Raw genomic sequence first — 23,355 nt, 5'->3', positions numbered from 1 at the left:
AGCTGTGCAGCCCATCGACACTGTCACTGTAAAGTTTAACCACAATCTGTGGTTTCCTCATACGAAGTGTGGTGCTTCGGTGTAAAATGTCACTCGCTCTTGTTCCCCCGAATATTCGACTGCTAATGAACTTTCATGTAAATATGTTCGCTTTCAAAGCGAGTGTCGGACGGATGTTATTGATTAAGCTTTAAGTTGGAAACGCTGACGACGAATTGATTCCAAATGTAAAAGTGTTCAATTATTTCAAACATCGTACATTAAAGTATCGTTACGTGCATTCTGCATCTGGTGTCCATTATTCTGCGCGTTGTACGAGAGAAAATCTCACAACGTTTGCTATTCTTGGCACGGAGTTAAATGTGTTCTGATGGTCCACATGATGTACGGGTGTCCTTTACATTTCCCAAGACAATCGTGTATGCTGGCTGGCAGTAACGAAATCTCGAGATATGAAAAAACGAATCGGTTGGTTGTTGTGTTGACAAGTCTCGATTCACTTGGGCAGCACGGGGTTACAAAGTTGCCCTCGTGTGCTTCATGAATTAAATGCAATTTTTGTTTTTATCAGATTGTCTCTTTCCCAATTCTTTACGCTGGATAGTTGTCCATGTGCTGAGCTGGGCAATTTTGCTCTGAGATTGTACAGTGCATGCTGAGAAAACAGTTTGTGAACCCCTTAGGATTTTCACGTCATTTACACATTTCAAACCTAAAATGTTATTAGATCTTAATGTAAGTCCTAATACATAATAGATAAAGATAACCTGATTCAACAAATGACATGAAAACATGGTACTCCTTCTAGGACAGAAGCTGTAATATTTACGAAAAAAATTGAGCAGAGTATAATTGTATCTTGTGTAAATTTAATGGCAGTGAATGTTGCACAAAAGTATGTCATCAAACACTTCACTGCATTTCACTGTAGCACTGTATATAACTGACCTTCAATTTAAATTTCGATTTAAAGCTTTCGTGACTGGTTCTTTCGGTAAAATGTATGCTGGCTGGCATACATTTAACTTTACCGAAAGAACCAAGAAGATGACTTTCAATTTGTTGAAATTCACTGCTCTGATACTTTATTCTCTTCTGCTTTCGGTCGCTGGGGTTGAAATAAATTGGAATTCGACACACGATGTGGAAAATCACCGAGAAATGTCTATTTTACCATAATGTAGAAACATAAATTAGACTTACCTTTTGTCTCAAGTGCTGAAGAAATAAAGACACCAAATCCACTTTGTTGCTGCGTATAATTATTTATTAGATTCACTTTCAATAAAGAAACGTCAAACTTGAAGCGAATTTGCAAACGAAGTTATTTCCGCTCGACCTGCGTGAGTGTAAAAATCTACCCGCTCATGAATATTAATGAGGGGGGTGTGGCATGTGGAGTGACGCCACGCGCGTTACACACAAACAGACATTCTTGGCTCATTATAGTAGTAATTCTACATTCAATAACCACGTGTGAAAAAGTATGTGACCCTTTAGATTCAATAATTGGTGACACCCCCTTGAGCAGCAATGACTGCAACGAAGCGTTTCCTGTAACCGTTGGTCAGTATCTCTCACATCGGATTTGAGGAATTTTGGCCCATCCCTCCTCACATAACACCTTCAACTTTGGCCCATCCCTCCTCACATAACTCCTTGCATGGACTGCTCGCTTCAGCTCCTGCTAGAACATTTCGATGGGGTTTAGTCCCGGACATTGACTAGCCCCATTGTAAAAAGCTGAATTTCTTCTTCTGCAGCCATTCGTTTGTAGATCTGCTTGTATGGTTAGGATCATTGTCTTGCTGCAAGACCCACTTTCGATTCAGCTTCAGCTCACGGACGGATGGCCTGTGATTTTCCTCGAGAATCTATATATATAAAATCGCGAATCTGTCTGTCTGTCTGTGTGTCGCCGGACCATACGCAGTTTCATTGGACGGTGGTTGCCCCTGGCAACGGGTAGCGACGCATTCGGCGCGTGGGGGACGCCATTTTTAATTCCCGTTAAAAATAGGCGCACGCATTAACACGCGACTCTGAGGTAAATTCATCAAAGTTTCACGTCCTCTTCACTCCCCCCCACCACAATGTGTGCAATTACTATTATAGGGTCGGTAGATTATAAAATTATAGCGATTAGACAGTATTATTGTAGCGCGGGGGGGGGGGGAAACGGCACCCGTACCCAGCCTCAGCCGGGTGGGCAATTTAGGCGAGGCCGGAGGCTCTGCACGGTGCTAGGCCTCGACAGCCACCACGCGACTCTGAGGTAAATTCATCAAAGTTTCACGTCCTCTAGAGAGTGGTGAGGGAGAGTGGTGAGGGAGGGTGGTGAGGGAGGGAGGTGAGGGAGGGAGAGTGGTGAGGGAGGGAGAGTGGTGAGGGAGGGAGAGTGGTGAGGGAGGGAGAGCGGTGAGGGAGGGAGAGCGGTGAGGGAGGGAGAGCGGTGAGGGAGGGAGAGCGGTGAGGGAGGGAGAGCGGTGAGGGAGGGAGAGCGGTGAGGGAGGGAGAGCGGTGAGGGAGGGAGAGCGGTGAGGGAGGGAGAGTGGTAAGGGAGGGACTCAGCCTCAAAACGAGTAACTGGTGTGGCGTATGAACATCGCCACTGGGGAGACAAAGGTGGCCGGCCGTGGTGGATCCAAGTCCCGGGCGAAGCCGGGTAGTACAGCTAGTCTTCTGATACAATGCAGAATTCATGGTTGTGTCAATGCAGCCCTAAACCATCACATTCCCACCACCACGCTTGACGGTTGGAATGAGGTTCTTCTTTTCGAAAGCAGTGTTTGGTTTTTGCCAAACATAACGTTTCTCTTAATCTTTGGAGTTTTCGTGACTGCAGGAATTATTCTTTGGTTTTTTCGGTAAAGTGCAATCGAAACGTCGTATGCTATTATTTAATTTATTACTTTATCTTTATACGTGACTTTACCAAAAAAACCAAAGAATAACGTTTCTCATTGAGGCCAAAAAGTTATACCTTTGACTCGTCTGTCCAGAGAACATTGTTCCGGAAGTCTTGTGGATAATTCATATGCTTTTTGGCGAACTTCAGACGGGCAAACAATGCTCTTTTTGGAGAGAAGTGGTTTTCTCCTTGCTATCCTTCCATGAACACCATTCTTGTTCAGTCGTTTTCTGATAGTTGAATCATAAACACTCACATTAGCCAAGGCGAGAGGGGCCTGCAGATCATTGGATGTTTCTCTGGGGTTCTTTGTGACTTCCTTGATGATTTTCCAGTTTGTTCTTGGAGACATTTTGGTAAGATGACCGCTCCTGGGTAGGGTGACTGGTCTTTCTTTCTCCATTTGTCGACTATCTGTCTGACAGTGGATTGGTGGAGCCCACACGTTCTTCGAAATGGTTTTGTGACCCTTTCTGGACTGATGAGCATCAATAACTTTTTCTGAGGTCCTCAGAGATGTCCTTTGATCGTGGAATGACTTGTTTCCACGCACTTGTGTGGTGAGGACCAAACTCACAAAGTTTCTGATCTTTATATCGGGTGGCGCCTCCCAAACTCTCCTCTCAAGATCTACCTAATTATTTAAACACCTGATTCTAATTATTCCCTTAATTGGCCTAATGAAAACAGGGGTTCACTTACTTTTTCACATCCTCTGAACCTTAATAACTCATTGTTTCTAGATTTGAAAACTGGAGGACCCGGCGAAAAATCCACGCGACCACGGGGAGAGACACGAAAACTCCAAATTTACAGCAGGCGTTAGGGTCGGGATCGAACCCAACGACCTATTTGCATACCAGGCAAGGTAGTTAAGATCTTGCCCCAAATCTGTCCTCGTTCGATCGTCATCGAGTCACCCACCTCAAGACACTCCAGGAGTTGCAAAACCATCTCGCCCGCGTCGTCCTCGGCGCCTGTCATGCAGCTTCCAAGGTCTTGATTCTCTTCTTCCTCTCCCCCTGTGGCCCTGCTCTACAGCTCACGGTGGAATTTCTCCGCAGCAGTGCCACTCGCAACCTCATCCTCCTCTCTCACCAAGGACCCAGGGCCGGCAGTGCCAGGCGGCGTTTCTCCGCGTGGCAGAAGCCCCCAGCGTCCGGAGTGCCATCTCGTCGCACATTCACAGCGGAGGCATTCAACCTACACGGACTATTAATGGACCCACCTCTTTCTTAAAGGTCAACTCTTTTTTTATGAATGCCTACCTCTTTCGTCTGTCTTTTCTGTGAAATAGAGCTTGATAGCTAATCGGATTCCTCCACTGTGAATAAAGATTCGGAGACTGGCTTTCCAGTGACGCTGTTGGTTCCGTACTTCAGAGTAAATAATTTGTGTCCGTGAAATGTGTGCTTTATAAATTGCATCATTGTTATTATGACTTGCTTGCCACGTTCTCTTCTGGACTTCTGCGTTGCTTAATCCTGTCGTGCCAAGAAACGCTCAACATCCGTCTCAGATACTTTAAACTATGCAGTTGATATGAATGAAATATAATTTCAATTGGCCACTGCAGTAAACTTATAATATAAATATCACTGCCCACGCATTATAACGTAATCATTATTTATACGCATGATTCGATTATCCAATTAGCCAAACATTCACATAGATTAGCCAACCATGCACACGAAACGTCGTGAGCTTTTATTGATTTATCTATTTTATCTACGTGACTTTACCGGAAAAAAACAAAGAATATTCACATAGCTGTCAACCCATACGGTTTACCCCGTATTCTTGTACCGGGAAATTGAGTCTTCAGCTCCATACCACGTACAGCCGTTTAAATGGGGGCAAAACTATTTTTCGTGTACCTTATTTGTGTTTCTCCCTTGTGATGGGACTTTGTACGGTGAGCGTTGATATTTATCAGGGTACGGGGTGACCAATAATGTCTGAATTGGTCTGTAATAAGAAGGCACTGATAAGGGGTTGACAGGTATGTAGTGGTGAGTGTACTCGTGGTGAGTGTACGAGTGGTGAATAAACTAGTGGTGAGTGTACTAGTGGTGAGTGTACAAGTGGTGAGTTTAGAGTGGTGAGTAAACTAGTGGTGAGTGTACTAGTGGTGAGTGTACAAGTGGTGAGTGTAGAGTGGTGAGTAAACTAGTGGTGAGTGTACTAGTGGTGAGTGTACAATTGGTGACTAAACTAGTGGTAAGTGTAGAGTGGTAAGTGTACTAGTGGTGAGTGTAGAAGTGGTGAGTGAAGAGTGGTGAGTGTGCTAGTGGTGAGTGTACTAGTGGTGAGTAAACTAGTGGTGAGTGTACTAGTGGTGAGTATAGAGTGGTGAGTAAACTAGTGGTGAGTGTACTAGTGGTGAGTGTGCTAGTGGTGAGTATAGTAGTGGTGAGTGTACGAGTGGTCATTGTCTATTTGTTTGCGTTTCTCCCTTGTGATGGGACTTTGTAGGATGAACATTGATATTTATAACAGCACGGGGCGACCAATAATATCGAGAATTGATCTGTAATAAGATAGGGCACTGATAGGGGGTTGACAGATATCCATACTCTTAGGTTTTTTCGGTAAAATCACGTAGGTAAAATAATAATAATAAAATAATAATAAATGAAAATAACTCCAGTTTTCTTTTTTTACCTACGCGACTTTACCGAAAAAAACCTAAGAGTATGAATCATTGCAGTCACGAAAGCTTCAAATCTAGAATTAATGACATATATCCATTCAGCTACCCCGATTAACCGCCACGTGTCACGGTTATTCGGCTGAGCGGGCGGTTCATAGCCCCTCCCCCTCCCACGCTAGCTCCTCCCCCTCCCACGCTGGCCCCTCCCCCTCCCACGCTGGCCCCTCCCCCTCCCACGCTGGCCCCTCCCCCTCCCACGCTGGCCCCTCCCCCTTTCCCGCCCCCTCCTTGGGCCCTCGGCCCCCTCCCCAGTGAAATGCGCGGGAAGCCGCTAGCGTCGTCGCCGCGCAGCCCAGAGAAGTCGAGCGTCGAGCGGTCGCTCGATCCGCATTCGTCTCCCCGCATCGGCGCTCGACGCGCGGCTGCTCTGGCCTAGGCCCTGGGTATCGCCCCCCCCACGCCTGCGAGAGAGACTTGAAGTGAAAATGGCGGGTAAGTGTAAGCTCGTCATCTCCCGCGCCTTTTCTATCTTTCCTCTCTCTTTGTCTGTCCGGCCTCTCATCTCCGCTGTCTTCTCGCGTGAATCTGGGGCTGCGGGAGACGATGGCGTTGGGGGGGAGGGCGGACGGGGAGGCCTCCTCGGTGCGGCGGGCGAGAGAGCAGGCGAGCGAGGCCTGCGCGCCGTGGGAGTTGGGCCCGCGTCGTCCCTGCCTCGGGATTGAGACGAGTTTCGAGTTGGGTTAATGTTTAGGGGTTAGAGTGAGGAACCAGGGTCGGCTTCGTGACAATGGGAGTGGGGCTAGGATCTATGTGAAGGGTTGAGACAGACTGCTGTTTTGGGATAGAGTTGAAAAATGTCCGAGTGATTTCGTGCCCAATTGAGCGTTGTGGCATTTGGTGCTTGGCTCCTGTTTACAGTTCTGAGATGGGGGGGGGGGGGGCAATTCCACGTTCTTATGGCAGCAGGGACGAGCGAGTTCATCCATGGAACAACCTCTTGACTTCTCCAGAGTGGTAGGCGATTTTAGCGGCCCCCGGGAGGGATGATGAGCTGAGTCAAGTCCCAACAGGATCTGAAATGGGAAACCTTCCTATCACTTAGTCGCTGTATTTAGGGTTATAGATGATGTGAAGGTTTAGGCATCAAGTTCAAGTGTATTTTGTTTCACCAGGTGAGAACTCAAAAGGCCGGGAAATAATCATTATTGTGGCCCAGGTCAAAAACAAACTAAAGCAACCGTGCAAACATATAAGTGCAAATAAAGGTTTAGGGATGGGGTTTAAGGTTTTAGTCACTGCTTTTATGGGTGAGGTTAGCATTAGATTATTGGATGTGGTCAGGCGAAGGTTGTTATGTTAAGGGTGGATATTAACGGGCGCAGCAGCAATGTTTCTGGATGAGGTGAGGCTTAGGGGTGAGTTTAGATTTTTTTTATTTGATTAGGGATGAAGTGAGGTTTAGTTATAGACTAGGGAACAGGTTGTGATGGTGTGAGGATTATATATGGGGTTGGATATTAATTTAATCCAAGGTATGAGATTTAGGTTAGAGACATGGTCGGGGATGGGGTATAGTTTTAGCATTTGTTTACAGCTATGGGTGAAGATCGATTTTGCATTGTGTCTAGGAAGTGGGGATGTAGTTGGTGATGTGGTTATTGTACCATGTGAAAGTTTTGCTTTGTCTTTGCTTTGTGCTCTAGGTTTAAGTCAAATGCAAGCAAAGTTGGCTGCATATAAATCGGACACAAACGAAGCCATCTCACTAAAACTAGGTAAAGTAATGTGTAAACTGTTGCCATATCCAGTAGACTCTCGATGATACGCGCTAACGACGGGGAGGACGGCCGCGAATAATCTAAAAATATAAATTTTCTGTGGATCTCTATGCCAAAACCCGCTAATATAGGCATAAATTATGTTCGGTTCAAGCACTTGACCTGCAGTAAATATTTCCAAGAATAACAATGCATACCTGTCAACCCCTTATCAGGGCTTATCTTATTACAGACCAATTCATTGCTTATTGGTCACCCCGTGCCCCTTATACATCTCAACGTCCATCCTACAAAGCCCCATCATGAGGGAGAAACACAAATAGACAATTTTTTTTGCCGGTATTGAAATGCCTGTACGCCGAATGGACCTGAGAACTATTTTTTCCTGTACAAGATTATAGGTAAACCGTATTATGGGTTGACAGGTATGATCATGTATAACTTATTATTAATTTGGGTTTAAGGGAAAATCCATCGGTTATTAATTTGTCAATCTCAGTGTGCGCAGTTAATCTGCAAATGGGATAAAGAAATCTGTTGAAATATTGCGTGGCACTGAGTGAAAAAAACGATTTCGCTACCGTGTGCAGCATTGGATTACCTGGCATGAATTCCACATGCGTGTGTAACTCATGCAACTGTTGCTATTAATCCACATTGATGTTACGTGTAGGGCTTGACTTGTTGCTGTTGTTATGTCCCAATGTACAGTGCGGTTTGTGTGTTTGCAGTGAGAAACCTGGAGGATCTAGAGGATGATGAAACAACATTTAAGCCGGAGTATAGCCACCAAGTTTTTGATGACAAGTACGTCGTGCACAGCTTAACCTACCTATACAAGCACCACGATGTTTTTTTTTACCGTTTACTTATTATTATGCTGTGAAATGTGCTTTGGAGTTGTGTTAATATGCTTAGTATGTGGTTGATCTAGAAAATAGACATTGAAGTGTAAAACTTAACAAATATGGCCACATTTTTAGTTTGACAACACTTGGCCTTGACAATTTGCCCCGTTGGTTGCATGGGAGATGTAAGCAAATGGGACATGCTCCAATGCTTTAATTAAGCCAATAGCTTAAAAACAGGGTGACTATTCCAGACTGTGTTTTTTCTAATATTTTAGAAATGAATAGTTATATCCCAGGCTTGTTTTATTTGCAATGTTGTGGAATACCGAATGCTTTGTTGGTGGTGTGTGACGCCGTGATGGCCATGTGTCGTGGCAGTGAGACGGTGTTTGGATACCAGGGGTTGCAAATCCAGCTGTACTACAGTGCGTGTCGCCTCACCACCCTGCTGAACATCAAGTACACATCTCGAGTGGATGAAGCGTTCCACGGCCTGGAGGTGAAGTAGCTCTACCTTTTGATAAATTAAAGGTGTTTTTACCGTGGACACATTCAAACAAATCCTTAGCTCGGCACTATCGTGTTACATTCAGAGATTTACTTTAGGAGATTTGCAAAAGCTGCTGTTCACATTATGCCTTGTTGTAAATGTTATATGTAACACATTCATATACCACAACATAACCACAAAGGCCTTTGTCTACACTTATTTAAAAATAAAACTTAGGAAAGCTTTTACGCTATTTTTTTTTTATTACATGATAGGGCGGTGATGTGAGCTAGCGGTAGCGTGTTCACTACTAGTTGCAGAGATTCGCGTCAGCTGCCCTGATTATTACTGGAGATGTTATAAACATTTTGATGTAAAGCTTTCGTGACTGCAGGGATTCATCTTCTTGGTTCTTTTGGTAAAGTCACGTAGAATGGAAATAATAAAAATAAAACATAATAAAATAATTCTCACGACGTTTCGGCCAGGTCTGTTCTTCACCTGAGGACGGCTGCTTGCGTTGTGGCTGAAACGTCGTGAGAATTATTTTATGATGTTTTATTTTTATTATTTTATTATTTCCATTCTACGTGACTTTACCGAAAGAACCAAGAAGATGTTATAGACATTTTAATGTGACATTGCTTTATGGGCATAAAAAATGTGTGTCATTCGCAAGAGGAAGCCGTTGTGTGTTTGTGTCAGGTTCCAAATTTTCCAAATTTGAATATTACACCACAGATTACTCAATTGCTATTGTACATAGCAAGCATCAGCCCCTACTGCCACAGGTCCGTTATTTATGTGCAATTATACACTGAAATGTTACTCTGTGTTAATTACTTTATTAATCTTGTTTAAATGGTGGATACTTTATAAATGTTGCTTTTTTGACCCATTATGTAATTGCAAATGAGATTAAATTTCTTGATTTGTCTATAAATACAACAGAACATTGATCTTAAATTCCTGTTTTGTGAGTTTCGCTGTTTTCGATACACCATTTTTCAATTTACAAATAAATCCTCTGCCGCAATATTTTCTGCTCTAACAGTTTTCCACTTCTAAAATGTAACTTGACTGGTCCCTGGGAAAGTGTTAGAGATATTACTCTTTATGACTTGATCATCTGCATTACAAGTATACCAAAGCAAAACTCTAAATGTACAATGCGCTGTGGTTCCCCTTTCAGGCAGATGACATCGATGCGAAGCTGCGCAAGTACGTTCCACCAGGATGCTGTTCCAACGTGGATGACTTTGTTTCACTGCTCGAGAAAGATGCCTCGTTCAAACCGTTTGGGGAGCTTCTGCACACGTACACCGTGCCAAGCCAGGAGACGGGTGGAGACATCACCTACCAGATCTACAAGGTGAGCCAGCGCTTCCTGTGGGTATAACCCTGGATCATCTACACTTAACATCATATTGACTATGTTTGAGAATCCTTGCATGGCTCTACCAGTGGAATTTACGTGTACAGATACAATGGGAAGATGATGGATGCCTAGGTGTGGTCAATGGATGGGTTCCTGCTGTCAATTGTTATATGTGCTGATGCATTTGTCATTCATGATCACTTTGAGAAGTTGGGAGACTTTGGAGTTTCACTAACCTGTATTAATGTTTGCATATTATTTGCATACATTGTAATGGATTTATTCACACAGTTTGGATGTGTGGGGAGCATACTAATAATTTTAACCAATGAATAGATTGGTAATTACATCCTAAATTATCTTCACCTTATATTGACTTGCATGATAGTGGTAGATTTTGGTGACAGTAAATGCCAGGCATTGAGAACCACTATCTCTTCTCACAGGCTGATATGACAAATTCAGGTTTCAAAGAGTTCCATTCCAGGCTTCAAACTTTCCTCATCTGGTTCATTGAGACTGCAAGCTTCATTGATGTGGATGATGAGAGGTGGAACTATTTCCTACTGTAAGTACTGACTCTTAACTAAAAAGGAACGCATGATCCATGGCACACTGTACATCATCTCGGTTTATCAAATTATGTAAACAGATTCCAAATAGTCATGATGGCTTTCTGTATTTGTAAAATATTTGTCGTTATTAAAAAAAATTGTGAAATGGATGCCACTACTTTTAAATAGGTGAAATACTGAAGTGCATTTGTTATTTTTATGTTTTCCAAACAACGTTGAGTATATTTGTGCATTAGCTCTGTTCATAATGGAAGGGATAATAACCCTTGCAAAGATGATCCTACATAACCAAACTGTCATAGAAGTTTGTGTTGCTGCTTTTCGCTTACCCTGTACAAAACCTGCCAAATTAATCAAAGGGCTGCCCAAACCTTCGAGGCTATTTACTATTTACTATTTTCAACGATGCAAACGATCAGCTTCCGTACTTCTAATTTAATACTTCCAAAGGCAAACGGAAGGTGTTACATAATCCATGCGTATTGCATGATTTATCCTAACTTGTTTGATAAGTCGTAACATAAGCAAACTATGATGTCTTCACTGCCAGTTCAATCCTGCATGTCTGGGATCACTCGTATAGTAGTAGCGTACGACACATTTGGCTCTGGTACTGGAGGAACAGCTGCATCACGCTCGAGAGCCGGGACAAAAACATTGACAAAGCGTGCGTTTGTAGTGATGTCTGGCAATAGCGCTCCTTGTCAAAGTTAAGAGTCTGCAAAGCTGTTTTATTTTGACATTGAGACACTTCTGTAAGATAGAGTTGAAGTTTCAGAGACACGCCCTTTCCTGCAGCTTTACAGTGGTAATGAATGCGGTACTACTTTGAATTTATAAATATGGTTTAAATTTTTATATATTAACTTGAAAGTGTCTAAAGGACACCATATTGGATGTGGTGAGTGAGTCGTTTTATCATGTTATGACGAATTTGGCATGTTATGATTTTAAATATAAAATTATAGTGATTGAATTATTGATCGTAAAGTTTACATTTTAATAAACATGCACAGCACATATCTACTGCCTCCTTAAGGAAAGGCTTAATAATAACCACACTAGTGTGCTAAAAGAGTGCGCGTGCTGTATTGTGTAAGTGTAGATGATGGTACGTATCCATTACACAGATACGAGAAGTACATGCAGGATGGCTCTCCCCGCTACGCCGTTGCAGGCTACATGACCGTCTACAGTTACTATGCCTACCCTGACAAAACACGGCCACGCATCAGGTACCTTATGCAACCATCACAACATGCCTACCCACACTCATTGCATTTCTTGATATCCTCTTATTTGATGGTGATTTTGCTTTACTTACATATGTGTCTGGTTGCAAATATATCTTATAATGTGAATGCGTATGGACATGTTATATTGTGACCTTCTGGGCATAATCGAAAGCAGAAAATTCCAGCATCATAATTGCTTACCCCTGACTAGTTTCGGCAGCTGGCTGTACCACCTTGCTACCTACCTTCCTCGGGGTTTGTTTCAACCCTGGAGGAAGGCATTTTCATCCTCTGTAGTGCCCATAAGCACACTTTGTCATGTATCTGGTACCCTTTCTTACCTATATTTGTTTTTGTGATCATACATATTCAGAGTTGGGTCATGTCACAGGAGATGGGAAAACACAGCACATGCCGCTCATGCCTTGTTTTCAGCAGAATTATCTATGAATAGCCCCCCCTTGCACTGTGTGCATGTACGTGCGTGGTGTTTGTGTTGCGCTTGTGCTTTGAGTAGCCAAATGCTGGTGCTCCCGCCATATCAGGGCGAGAGTCACGGTGCCCGTCTGCTGGAGGCCGTGCATCGATTCTACATCGCCGAGCCCAATGTGCTCGACATCACGGGTACACCACCCTCACCGCACCCCCCCACCACCCCCCCCCCCCCCCCCGCAGCTGTCTGCATCCACGTCTAGGGAGGCCCGTGTAATGTGTCACCTTTGACCGCTCGGCAAACACGTCTGGGGTGGCTGGGATTTGTTAGCGGACTCCTGAGTGACCCCAGATGCAGGGTTGGGCAATTACACTTCTGTTCCGTGGATTTTTTAATCTCATGCCGGGAAGCGGGAGTGGTTTCTCGCCCCAATTCCAGTGTTAAATATTTAGCTCCTTTCCCTTTTTTGCCTGCCTTGTGCAAATAGTTCAGACAGCCATTAAACTCAATACATTTTATCTTATGTAGAACACCAGAGGACTGTCCACCAATTGGTTTCTGTTTCAAATAATTTAAAGTGTTACAATTTCAAGTGACGTAAGCACAAAATACGAATTATTGACATTCAAGTTACTCGTTAAGTAGGCATTCCTAATGCGGTATGAGCACATTTGTTGTGTTTTTAGTAAATATTTAAATTGTCTGTATACAATTGTACAATATACATATGCAAAACACAAACAATAATTGCATTCTCACGAAATACTGCTTCAAGCCATTTCATGTAAGGACCCATAGTTGTAGCTGAAGATGCTTATTTGTGCATCTTGAACACGCGTGGCGACTGTCCACAGCTGAGGACCCGTCGGAGAACTTCTCGCGCTTGCGGGACTTTGTGGACACGAAGTTGTGCATGGCGCTGCCCGCCTTCTCCCCGGACAAACTTTTGCTCGGTTTCACCCGTACCATGGCCACCGAGGCCCAGATGCGCCTCAAAGTCAACAAGGTGTGTGATGGGTGCTGCTTAGGGGAGGGGGTGGCCTTTGTGTTCATGCTCGTTTGCTTGGCGCAACCTCCCTGTGCCCACTACTGTTGCTGCAGTGGGGCCTGAGCTGGGTTGATCATTTTTGGGGCACTAAGCCCTGCTGAGCATCGCAAAGAGATGGTTAAGCATGATTGTACGTTCATGCAAATTTGATTAATTGATAAAAAAAAATGTGATCAAAGGTGTATTACAACTACAGACAATCTTTGAGAACATTTAGCAATATTAACACAACATTTAAATGTCATTTTGGATCTCAATTAAAATATTTAAACAATTATCCAAAGGCATCAATAGAAAATCATACACAGTACACACGAACACAGTACACCCATGATCATACATTAATGTAAACCAGCGGTGGCCAACCAACATCTCCCGAGCCACATGCGGCTCTTTAATCGACCACATGCGGCTCTATCGAAGGGGCATAATGTAGAATGTACTATAACGGTAGCAAAGAATACTGAATGTCTCCGTACTTTGCCGAAAACTGTCAAAATATATATAAACACACTTGGGTCTTTGCAAAACTCATGGGTATTTTTTGGCTCTCGGGTCTGTTACAGGTTGGCCACCCCTGATCTAAACAAATATATTTCAAAGCGACATATAAAGTGTCGTTCGAAGCACTTGCATTCACGTTGACAAAGTATTTCCCTGAATGAAGGGTTCCACCGGTGGTCTTTTATGTGGCTCACGTTTCGTGTGTGCGTGTGTGTGTGTGCGCCATTCGCTGTTGGCGTGCACTGTGCAGCGGCAGGCGCGGCGCGTTTACGAGATCCTGAGGCTGAAGGCAACGGATGGGAGCAACCAGAAGCAGTTTGAACTCTACTGCCAGGATGTGAAGCAGAGGCTCAACTTGCCCTTCAAGGTAACAATGACAAAGGTGGAAAAACGGCTTTTGTGAAGAAACATTCGGATTCGTATACTGGCTAAAATGTCGAGTGGTACCATGTGGCCCCATAAAGTCTATCTCTTAAAAAAGGCTGTAATCCGGCAGGCATGCCCTGCTTTTTAAATCCTTTATATTAAGTTCGCTTGCTTGCTTGCTTACGACCGTGCAAATCTTTCGGTCGTTTTTTAACCCACTTCCCGTGATCCAATCGAGCTGACATTTTGCACACAGACTCGTTGTGCGTGACAGTTAATGTTTGTGAAAAAAAAATTCCAAAATTTTACACTTTTTAGGACAAAAATATTATATTTAATTACCAATTGCTTAATGGTGCCAAGCAATCATCTGACCCATAGGTGCCAGCCATCTCAAGCCAGAGGACGAGAGGACTCTAGCCGCCACGCATATAAAGGATTTATAGTGAACAACTTTGTTTTTACGGGTTAATTTTTTTAACCGTAAAAATGCACGCCACCTGATTCTCAGTAGATGTTAAATATCCCGTTACATTATTTCTAAAGGAGTAGACCATTGTTTACTGGCGTTATGATCAAAATTTGCTAAGATTTGAAAAATTACCTGAAAAAAAGTCTCAATTGGAATAACTGAGCAATGTCACCTGGTACTGTGAAACTACCAGAGATTATATCTGAGAAATAGCACCTTAGTTTTCCTCTGTAAGAATTACATGAATACCAAATATACTCGATCATTATTACTTTGTCCAATGTGGGAATCATTGATGTCACCCATTTAGGATCCCCTCTTGAGATGTTTCCTTTTGTAAAGTTATTCTAATACAGATTTTTTTCCATGAAATTTTTTATTTAAAATAGTTAAAATGTTTAATATTTCAAAACGCATTAAATTATGTTTTATCATTACCAAGTATTTGGCCGATACCATTTTGCTACGTTTTAAAAACATATCCACATACATAAAACTAAAATTTATAATGTAATAACCATATTCAAAATGTTGATCAGACATGAATAGGGTTTTGGCAATCGAGTGCTCTGCTTTAGGCTCTACCCGTGCGTATGTTTTGCGTTTCGTATGTGTCTGTCTGTGCGCTGTTGGAGCAGAAAAACAACCGCGAGCTGGAGAAGATGCGCCGCTTTCTGAACTCGGAGGAGCTGACGGCACAGCTGCAGCAGCTGGACCCTTTGCGACAGGAGCAGTGGCTGGAGGAGCAGCTGCAGGAGACGCTTGTGCAGTACCGCCGCGTGCTTGAGCGCATCGCACAAGCCTAGCGTCCTTGCCGCGCCCCACGTTAGGGGCGCTTGTGCTTTGCTGCACAACACACACAGTTTGGCCGTTGATTGTTAATCCCCCTGCGACGGCGAGGTCATCGAGCGTGTTGCGTTGGCGCCGATCGCTCGCCCCGTGCGCGCGGACGGTTTGCCTGCTGCGGTGTTGTGTTCGGCAAAGTAGAGGAGGCGACCCCTGTTAACGCAAAATCGAGCGATAAAATAAAGGAAAACTCCTGTACTCCCTGCACAACATGAGCAGTTGGCGCAGCTTGTGCTGGGAATTTGGACAGCACTGATAATGCGAGGCAGCTGTGATGCCACCAATTGGAAGTTGGTTGTGGTCACACTGAGCACTGAAGGTGGCACTGCAGTGTATAAGCAGTTTTCTGCTATCATAAAAAAGTTTGTTTTGTATCATAGGTCACACTTGTAAGCAAACTAACAGTCTTTGTGAATCTACGTGTGGGATTTGAAGCAAATTACAAAGCATTTAGTTCACTTGTAAACGGTGCCTACCTTTTGCTTTACCAGTGCTGTCCACCAAATATGTGCAGCAACTGCCCCACCCCCTTTTCACACTTGTACAGCCAGGGGAAAGTCCATCTAACACATGGCCGTTTGAATTATTGGGTTACCTGGATTATAAATGCACCCTCAAACGGGCAATAATGACTGATTTTTGGATTGTAATGTAGCTTGAATGTTTAAATTCCTCCATGTACATATCTACCCTTCAGAGCTCTGCAGGCGCTCAGCTTGCACGGGTATTGTGCAGCAGTGGCAGTAATCACTGCGGTGGCTTGTGTCATCCACCTGAATGGCGCGTGTGCATCGTATAAGTGATAATTGATATGAGCAAAACTGGAACAACAGCACTGAGCGCCTTGTAAAGTGTTTGTGCTTTTGCAAGAGACGTAACGGCAGAGCTGATATAACTTCTGGGCTGTATTTCCTAGACACAACAGTGACTCGGCTAACATCTGTTTCCTTTTTCTAACAAGCATCAGAACATCTGCTAAATAACACCACGTCTTACCGACTATTACACTGTGTTTTAGACTTCTTAATTGTTCACGTTACAAATGTTGCTGCGCCACCATTTAAGTTATGTGCATTCCTGCACAAGATTTAAACTGAAGTGTTTATAAAGTTGAATGTTGTCTTCCATGCTTGAGTTGGATTATTTCTGTTTTCAAAGTAGGTGCTTTCAATTAAGTGGGCTCGTGGGTAGGACACGTCGATGGAGGGATGATGGCTGGTGGTTTAAACTCGCGGCGGCGTGGCAGTCAAGGAAGGGAATGCACGCGATAGGATGCCCACCGCAGAATTGGGAGTGATGAAATTGGATCGTGCAAGAATGAGATGGATAGTGGCATCACAAGGTAGAGTGGGAAGGGCTCCCAATATCATAGCTGATGATGATTGTTTAATATCTTTCTGCAAAGCATACTTGGCTTTCAAAGTGCAAGAAAACACTAATTTGTTCATAACACTGCCTTCAAAGTGCAAAAAATATGTACTCGGTGGCATGTTGGGCAAAGGCTCTTCATTGGAAATCAATAGATCTGAGAGATGCCGTGAAGAGATGGAGACTGCACTTAACAACATGAGGCCTCATCATCATACCTCCTTTGCCAGTACCAAAATATAAAACAAACCTTTTTACAAGGATTCATGTCTGCATTAACCACAATACTTGCAGTCAAAGTTACATTTTAAAAAAAAATTCTGATCCCTCTTTTAAATAGACATGAATCGTTTCCCAGTGATAGCTATTGAGTAATATACAACCCTGTAAAAAAAATCTAAAACTTCCTAAAGATCATTAAGAGTAATACAAAATGTTGCTGGCACAGTGTTGCTTTTAATAATTTTAACTTTTCACGTAAATACTTTATTTAGTAGCACTTTTTGGATTATTTAAGGTTGATTAATAGCTACAATTCATGCCTATTTTAAAAAAGTGACCAGGAAACATTTCAAGGATATATGCTCATCGTCCCCGATGGTACACCGTGTTATGGAGGGGCCTTTTCCCAAAACGTCCACCTATTATGTACTTTTATTTTAAGGCTCTATTTTATTGTGGAATGTTGAGGTTTTTTTGTTAATTGTGCTAATGCACGGCTGCCAACAGCATTGCCAATTTTTTATTTACAAAATGCAAGTTGTCTTAAACATAAATTGACGCCTCCTTCGCATGAACAAATTCAACCACTGCAAATGTTGAGGCTCTGATTGGTCAGCATAGACCTCGGTATACCAACCATTTTGGAAAACGTTTTCTGGTTTCTAAGGTTATATGGAGCGCTTAAGAGAATAACAGCTGGGGCACCTTCCTGTATACATGCACGGTAACTATTTGCTATTTTTAAATCCTTTATATTAAGTTCGCATGCTTGCTTGCTTGCGTGCTTGCTTGCTTACGACCGTGCAAATCTTTCGGTCGTTTTTTAACCCACTTCCCGTGATCCAATCGAGCTGACATTTTGCACACAGACTCGTTGTGCGAGACAATTAATGTTCGTGGAATTTTTTTTCCCAAAATTTTACACTGTTTAGGGAAAACAAATTAAATATGTAATTACCAATTGCTTAATACTGGCAGACAATCATCTGACCCATAAGTGGCAGCCATCTCAAGCCAGAGGACGAGAAGACTCTAGCCGCCACGCATATAAAGGATTTACAGTATAGTGAAAAACTTTGTTTTTACGGGTTACATTTTTTCTTGTATATAAAGGACACGTAAAAACGTAATGTTCAAAAGCATTTTAGTATGTACAGATACATACATGTGCATGAATTCAGAATTGACATTTTTGTGAGAATAGTGAAAGCTGGTTCTAGAAATAGCAGTTTTCTACCAAATTATATTAAAAACTCTTTCTAGAAGATAACGTAAATGACCAGTACTGCATTGGATGCTTCCACCATAAGTGAGCAATACTTTACTGTTGAAAGCTATAATATATTTTTATGGAGCCCATAACCATCATGCGTCGGGCATGGCTCTTGAGCGGTGTGAGCACCTGTGCGGTGCTGGCCACTTGTGGTGATGGGCCAAATGGAGCGTGCCAAGTAAGCGGGTCGCTCCCACCGGAGGACACCGTAATCCCGTGGAACCTTACCCCCCCCTTTCATCACGTACAGCACGATTTGATTTGCAGCATCTGCCGTCGCTTCCAGACACTCGGTCAAACTCGACTTTACGTTAAGAAATTCGTAGGAAGAGGATTGCGTGCTGATGCAGATGGAATATTTTCCCCCAGAATGAGGGTATAATGTAAGATGTTTTAACATGAACAATATGACTATTCTCACGTGCGTATGGCATCGTGCTACAGGATAACGAGCTGTTCGTAGCCATGATTTTATGACTGACCTTTTGTACATTTAACAGTGACCATTTTTGTTATTTACCGTTACAATAGTCTGCCTCTACTGGTGAGTCCATTGCTTGAGTACATGCGTTGCTGCTTGAATTATCAATGAATTAAACATTTAGATTTTTTAAATCTAACGATGGCCCTGCATTAACAGTGGTTAATGCATGGGGTCATTATAGTTGCATGCGCATCTGCACGCAGTTGTTAGCAATATCCAAAGTAATGTCCTTTAATGTATATGGACAAGTTGTACGTATACGCGCCTCGAGCCTGCTCCCCACCACTTTATTCCACAACAACAGACGAGGATAAATTTTGAAAGGAGGTGAACCACTGCACAGAACATCACTCGCCATCTGTTCCTCTAGAAACGATGCTGTTTCTCATGTTGCAGCCTCTGCCAGGAAACAAAGGCACCTGTTGGAGCTGGACCTAAAGTTACCTCCTGGGCTTTGTAACCCCCCCCCCCCCCCCCCGAGGTTTATCTCGCCATCTGCCTCTGTGGCCCCTGCAGGTGGCACGGGGGCCAGTGTTTACGGCGAAGATGTGTCGACCGGAAAATGCAGATAGCACTCGTTTACGTGGAACGGCCGATCAGTGCCGGATGGGATCATCCTAATCGCAATGGCGGTGGTTTGGTTTGTGCATTATGCTTTGCAACGCAAAACAAAGCAAAGCAGCTTGGATGTATATACTCTCGTGTCTAAATGCAACTGCATTTCACAATGCTGTACATAAGTGGCATTCTGGGTAAAGGATGTATATTTACTTTGTAGAGGAGTCATCGTCAGAAAGTCTTGGATTTTAACTGGTATAGTGTCAACAGCACAGATGACTGGGAAAAGTGGGTTCCATATGGGGACGTCAGGAAAAAATTACTTCTCAATGAGCGATGGTTTACTGGGAGCTTTAACAAGTCTTCTTCAGTTACTGTAACAGTGCGTGTGTGGGTTATGTAAGAGGGGGGAAATTTTTACAGGTGAGTCCATGGTTGTTATTGAAGATGATAAGGGTGGTTTTGAATTTGATCCGGAATTGCATTGGGAGAGATTTAAGTATTGGGGTGATGTCACATTTTGGAATGGAAGATGTCTCGCTGTGGATTTTGGAGGTGATGGATTTTAAGAGGCTGTAGAGAGTTTAGTAAATTCGTGATGTGATGAAGTTATTGATGAGGGTCTCAGTGGCAGCAAGCATCACATAATATCACGGCAATTGAAGGCATATGGTACTGCAGAGTGGAGATGTTGGAAGAGAATAAAAGCCCCGGGATCAATGACAACTCAAGGGTTTACACGGTGAAATATCGAGGTTTAAGGGTGCGTGTTCAAACTGGAAACTTTACTTTGTGTGAACTTTTCCAATGACGAGAACTGCAGTTCTGGCAGCATTTAGCTGGTGGAAGTTAGAACTAATCCAAGATGAAATCACACCACGGCAGGATGTGGCAATAAACAATGAATATGGGTTCATGATGCCAATAGTGATGTCGAGTTAGTATTAATAGCATCGAAGCGATGGTTAGCATTGCATCTATGTAGCTCCAATATATCTCCAAGCAGGAGGAAATGCAATGAGAAGGGCAGGAGGCTCGGGATGGTATATTTGACACCATAGTACAAGAGTTTTTGAGAGGAAGACGATCTTGTATAGAATGGCCTCGGTGGGAACCAAATTTCACTGGGTACAGAGATCAAGAAAGGATAGATGAGAGAAGACTTATTGTGATATGAAAGCTTCCCACAATTAAAAAATGTTTAAATTGAGGTGGCTATTTGGCTCGAGGGTCAGAGCACTAAGCCAACACCACCGATATCCTGGATTCATATCCTCGCGCCACTGACCACGGCAAATCGCCGTGTCCTGCAGAGCAAGTATGCTACTCTGGTTATCGTACCCAGAATCAGTATCGTCCTGGCTGAGCGACATTTCTCGGTAGCTGCACCAGCCATCTGGAACTCTCCCAGCGAACATTCGCTACACCCAAGCGTCACCCACTTTTAAGCAGCAGCTAAAGGCTCTCACCTGTTCAGGCTCTCACCTGGGCAGGCCGGCATACGAGGGACTTTGAGCTTTGGCTGCGTGCCTTCAGGATCTCGATCGAACACTGCATCGGATGCATGAATTATGCAGGCGTTATAAAAATGTGTTTATTGTTTCACAGGCAGCTACCGTTGATGAAACCAGGCGTCTAATCCAGTGAGTTGATAGGCTCATTCAATTCACCTCTGCACGCAAAAACAGATTTGGTTATTCACTTAATTTGGTTTTGTTTCAGCTCTGGGAATTAAATGTTTGCTTTGGCAGGCCGCAAACAATATGCGCAACGCGTAGAAAAATGCGTCCCCCAAGTTGTGGATAAAGATACCAATCTATGATAATTTCATAATGTTTTTTTGATGATATCTTCCAGGGCCATTTCTCAACACAAGGGGTTGCTCTGCTAGCTGCAAAAGTTCCACGTGGAAATGGCTTCCCCTTATCCTATAACATTAACTAATAGCACAGATGAAATATATTTGGGAGAGAAAAAAATCCAACCTTTTAAAATTCTCAATAAAAAAGTGTCCCTTTTGTTTGCATGACCCAGACATTATAGTAGCCGTGTATATATGCGATACCATACTCCTTACATTTACCTGGATTTATGTATTGTCTCGTTTGATTTTCATTATCATTAATAGAAGCCGCAAACTTGTTCAATACATCACTTACCACTCTCCCCCCAATGTCTGCTTGCAAGTGGCTTGAGACACCGTGCAGTCCATGCAGCCGATACATTAAACGGTGACCCGACTTTAAAGGAACAAAGTTGAGCACAGAAAGAAAACCTTTCCTGTAATTTTCATTCCGTTCCCATATAATTATCTGTTTACAGAGCGATGCTATTTTCTGTACACGGGCCGCAGGACCTTGTGTGCGTGGGTTTACACTGGCGAGAAGTCTTGGGAGATGGGGGTCATCAGTCTAGCCCCAGTGAATCCGCCTCGCTCTTCATGCCCTCCTAATTACCCGTTGGCTAATTGCCGTGACCCCTGGAAGCCAAAGGAATCCGAACCGCTCTTGCAGGTGTACCAACACGACTCTTGCAAACTTCACCGGACCGCACACATTTTACAGGATTTGTGCAACGTGTAGTGTCAGTTGCGAGTGCTTTTTGAAGAGCTGAACTTGACAGTGAAAAGCAACATGCCGATGTGCCTAAAGAAGAACTTTAAAACAAAATCAGAGAATATCTATCACCTGTTATGACATGGATCAGAAACATTGACAGATGCAACACAATTGGTACAAACATTATGAAGAACTCGCAAAGGAAGAATGGATAATTCATGCTAGGAATCACATTGAAAGACACGAAGAAGGACATGAAAAGGAGAATATACCGAAGCGACATCAGAGTTGAGTGTAAAGAAAGGGCCGTTTCCCTACAAATCCTCCTGGCGATGTGTCGCTAGCACAGATATGATTTGAGCCACAGCGCTCACCACTGCGCCACCTCTCCCTGAACGGAGATACAACTGAGATGAGGACGAAGCAGATTTTAGGCGAGGAATGACCAAGAGGGGGTTTCTACACCGGCCATGTTGCATCCACCGCTGGTTAAGACCACCCCAAGCCGCCATCCATGCCTCTCACAGTCCTCCGACGGATAATCGTCTACCGCCTAGCACCTGCAAATTCACTCATTTGTAGAGGGTTTAATCTTTTAAAAACCTTGGACACTTATTTTGACCTTTCTATATAGTATCCATTGGCCGTGGAATGGCAACGTATTTGACGCAATCTTGATTTTAAGCTTTCGTGACTGCAGGAATCCATACTCTTTGGTTCTTTCGGTAAAGTCACGTAGGTAGAAAAAAATAATCGATCACAACGTTTGATCTATTTTTTTTCTACCTACGTGACTTTACCGAAAGAACCAAAGAGTATGTATTTGACGCAGTTCCAAATTCGCCGAGTTCGTTTCGTATCATCATTATTATGCTGTCCGGCTTGTTCACGGAAACGCAGTCGTGCAGCAAACGCGTGCAGTTGTCTGCACACAAAGACAAAGATCCCCCGTATAGCCTGAACAGACTGTTGGGGCAAGTGCTGTTGGCGAGCACCTATAAAGGCCGGAACGACACGCAAGGGGGTGGATGGCCAATACCACGCCCGACCACCTTTGTCTCCTCAGTTTACACACCACGCCAGGTACTCATTTGAGGCTGAGTCGACCTAAGGGATGCCCATGACCGGTTCAGATAATCATCACTGGTGTTGGCCGTGAGCGGGAATCGAACTCGGGTCACCAGGTGCGTAGGGCTAACCGCTACACCACCGCTCCTCACAGCCTGCACACAAAAGACAAAGATCCCCCGTGTAGCCTGAACAGACTGTTGGGGCAAGTGCTGTTGGCGAGCACCTATGAAGGCCGGCACGGCACACGAGCGGGTGGGTGACCAACACCACGCTCGGTCGCC

The 23,355-nt window shown here is 43.6% G+C and overlaps 1 protein-coding gene across 1 annotated transcript; it reads left to right on the top strand.

Moving 5' to 3' along the window:
- Nucleotides 1-5,880: 5,880 nt before the first annotated feature.
- On the top strand, nucleotides 5,881-16,667 carry LOC133349783 (histone acetyltransferase type B catalytic subunit-like). Its single transcript, XM_061563525.1, is given in 13 exon segments — nucleotides 5,881-5,941; nucleotides 5,944-6,006; nucleotides 6,009-6,056; nucleotides 7,268-7,339; nucleotides 8,074-8,149; nucleotides 8,572-8,692; nucleotides 9,876-10,055; nucleotides 10,508-10,629; nucleotides 11,767-11,871; nucleotides 12,389-12,495; nucleotides 13,159-13,310; nucleotides 14,107-14,223; nucleotides 15,333-16,667. Coding segments are annotated over 13 exon segments (1,392 nt in total). The 3' UTR covers nucleotides 15,501-16,667.
- The last annotated feature ends 6,688 nt before the right edge of the window (nucleotides 16,668-23,355 follow it).

The sequence above is a fragment of the Lethenteron reissneri genome, chromosome 31 (genome assembly GCF_015708825.2).
Source record: "Lethenteron reissneri isolate LAM-NWPU_2019-01 chromosome 31, ASM1570882v1, whole genome shotgun sequence".
In the NCBI taxonomy this organism is placed as follows: domain Eukaryota; kingdom Metazoa; phylum Chordata; class Hyperoartia; order Petromyzontiformes; family Petromyzontidae; genus Lethenteron; species Lethenteron reissneri.
Note: the sequence above shows the minus strand (reverse complement) of the source record. Positions and strands in the feature narration are given on the sequence as shown.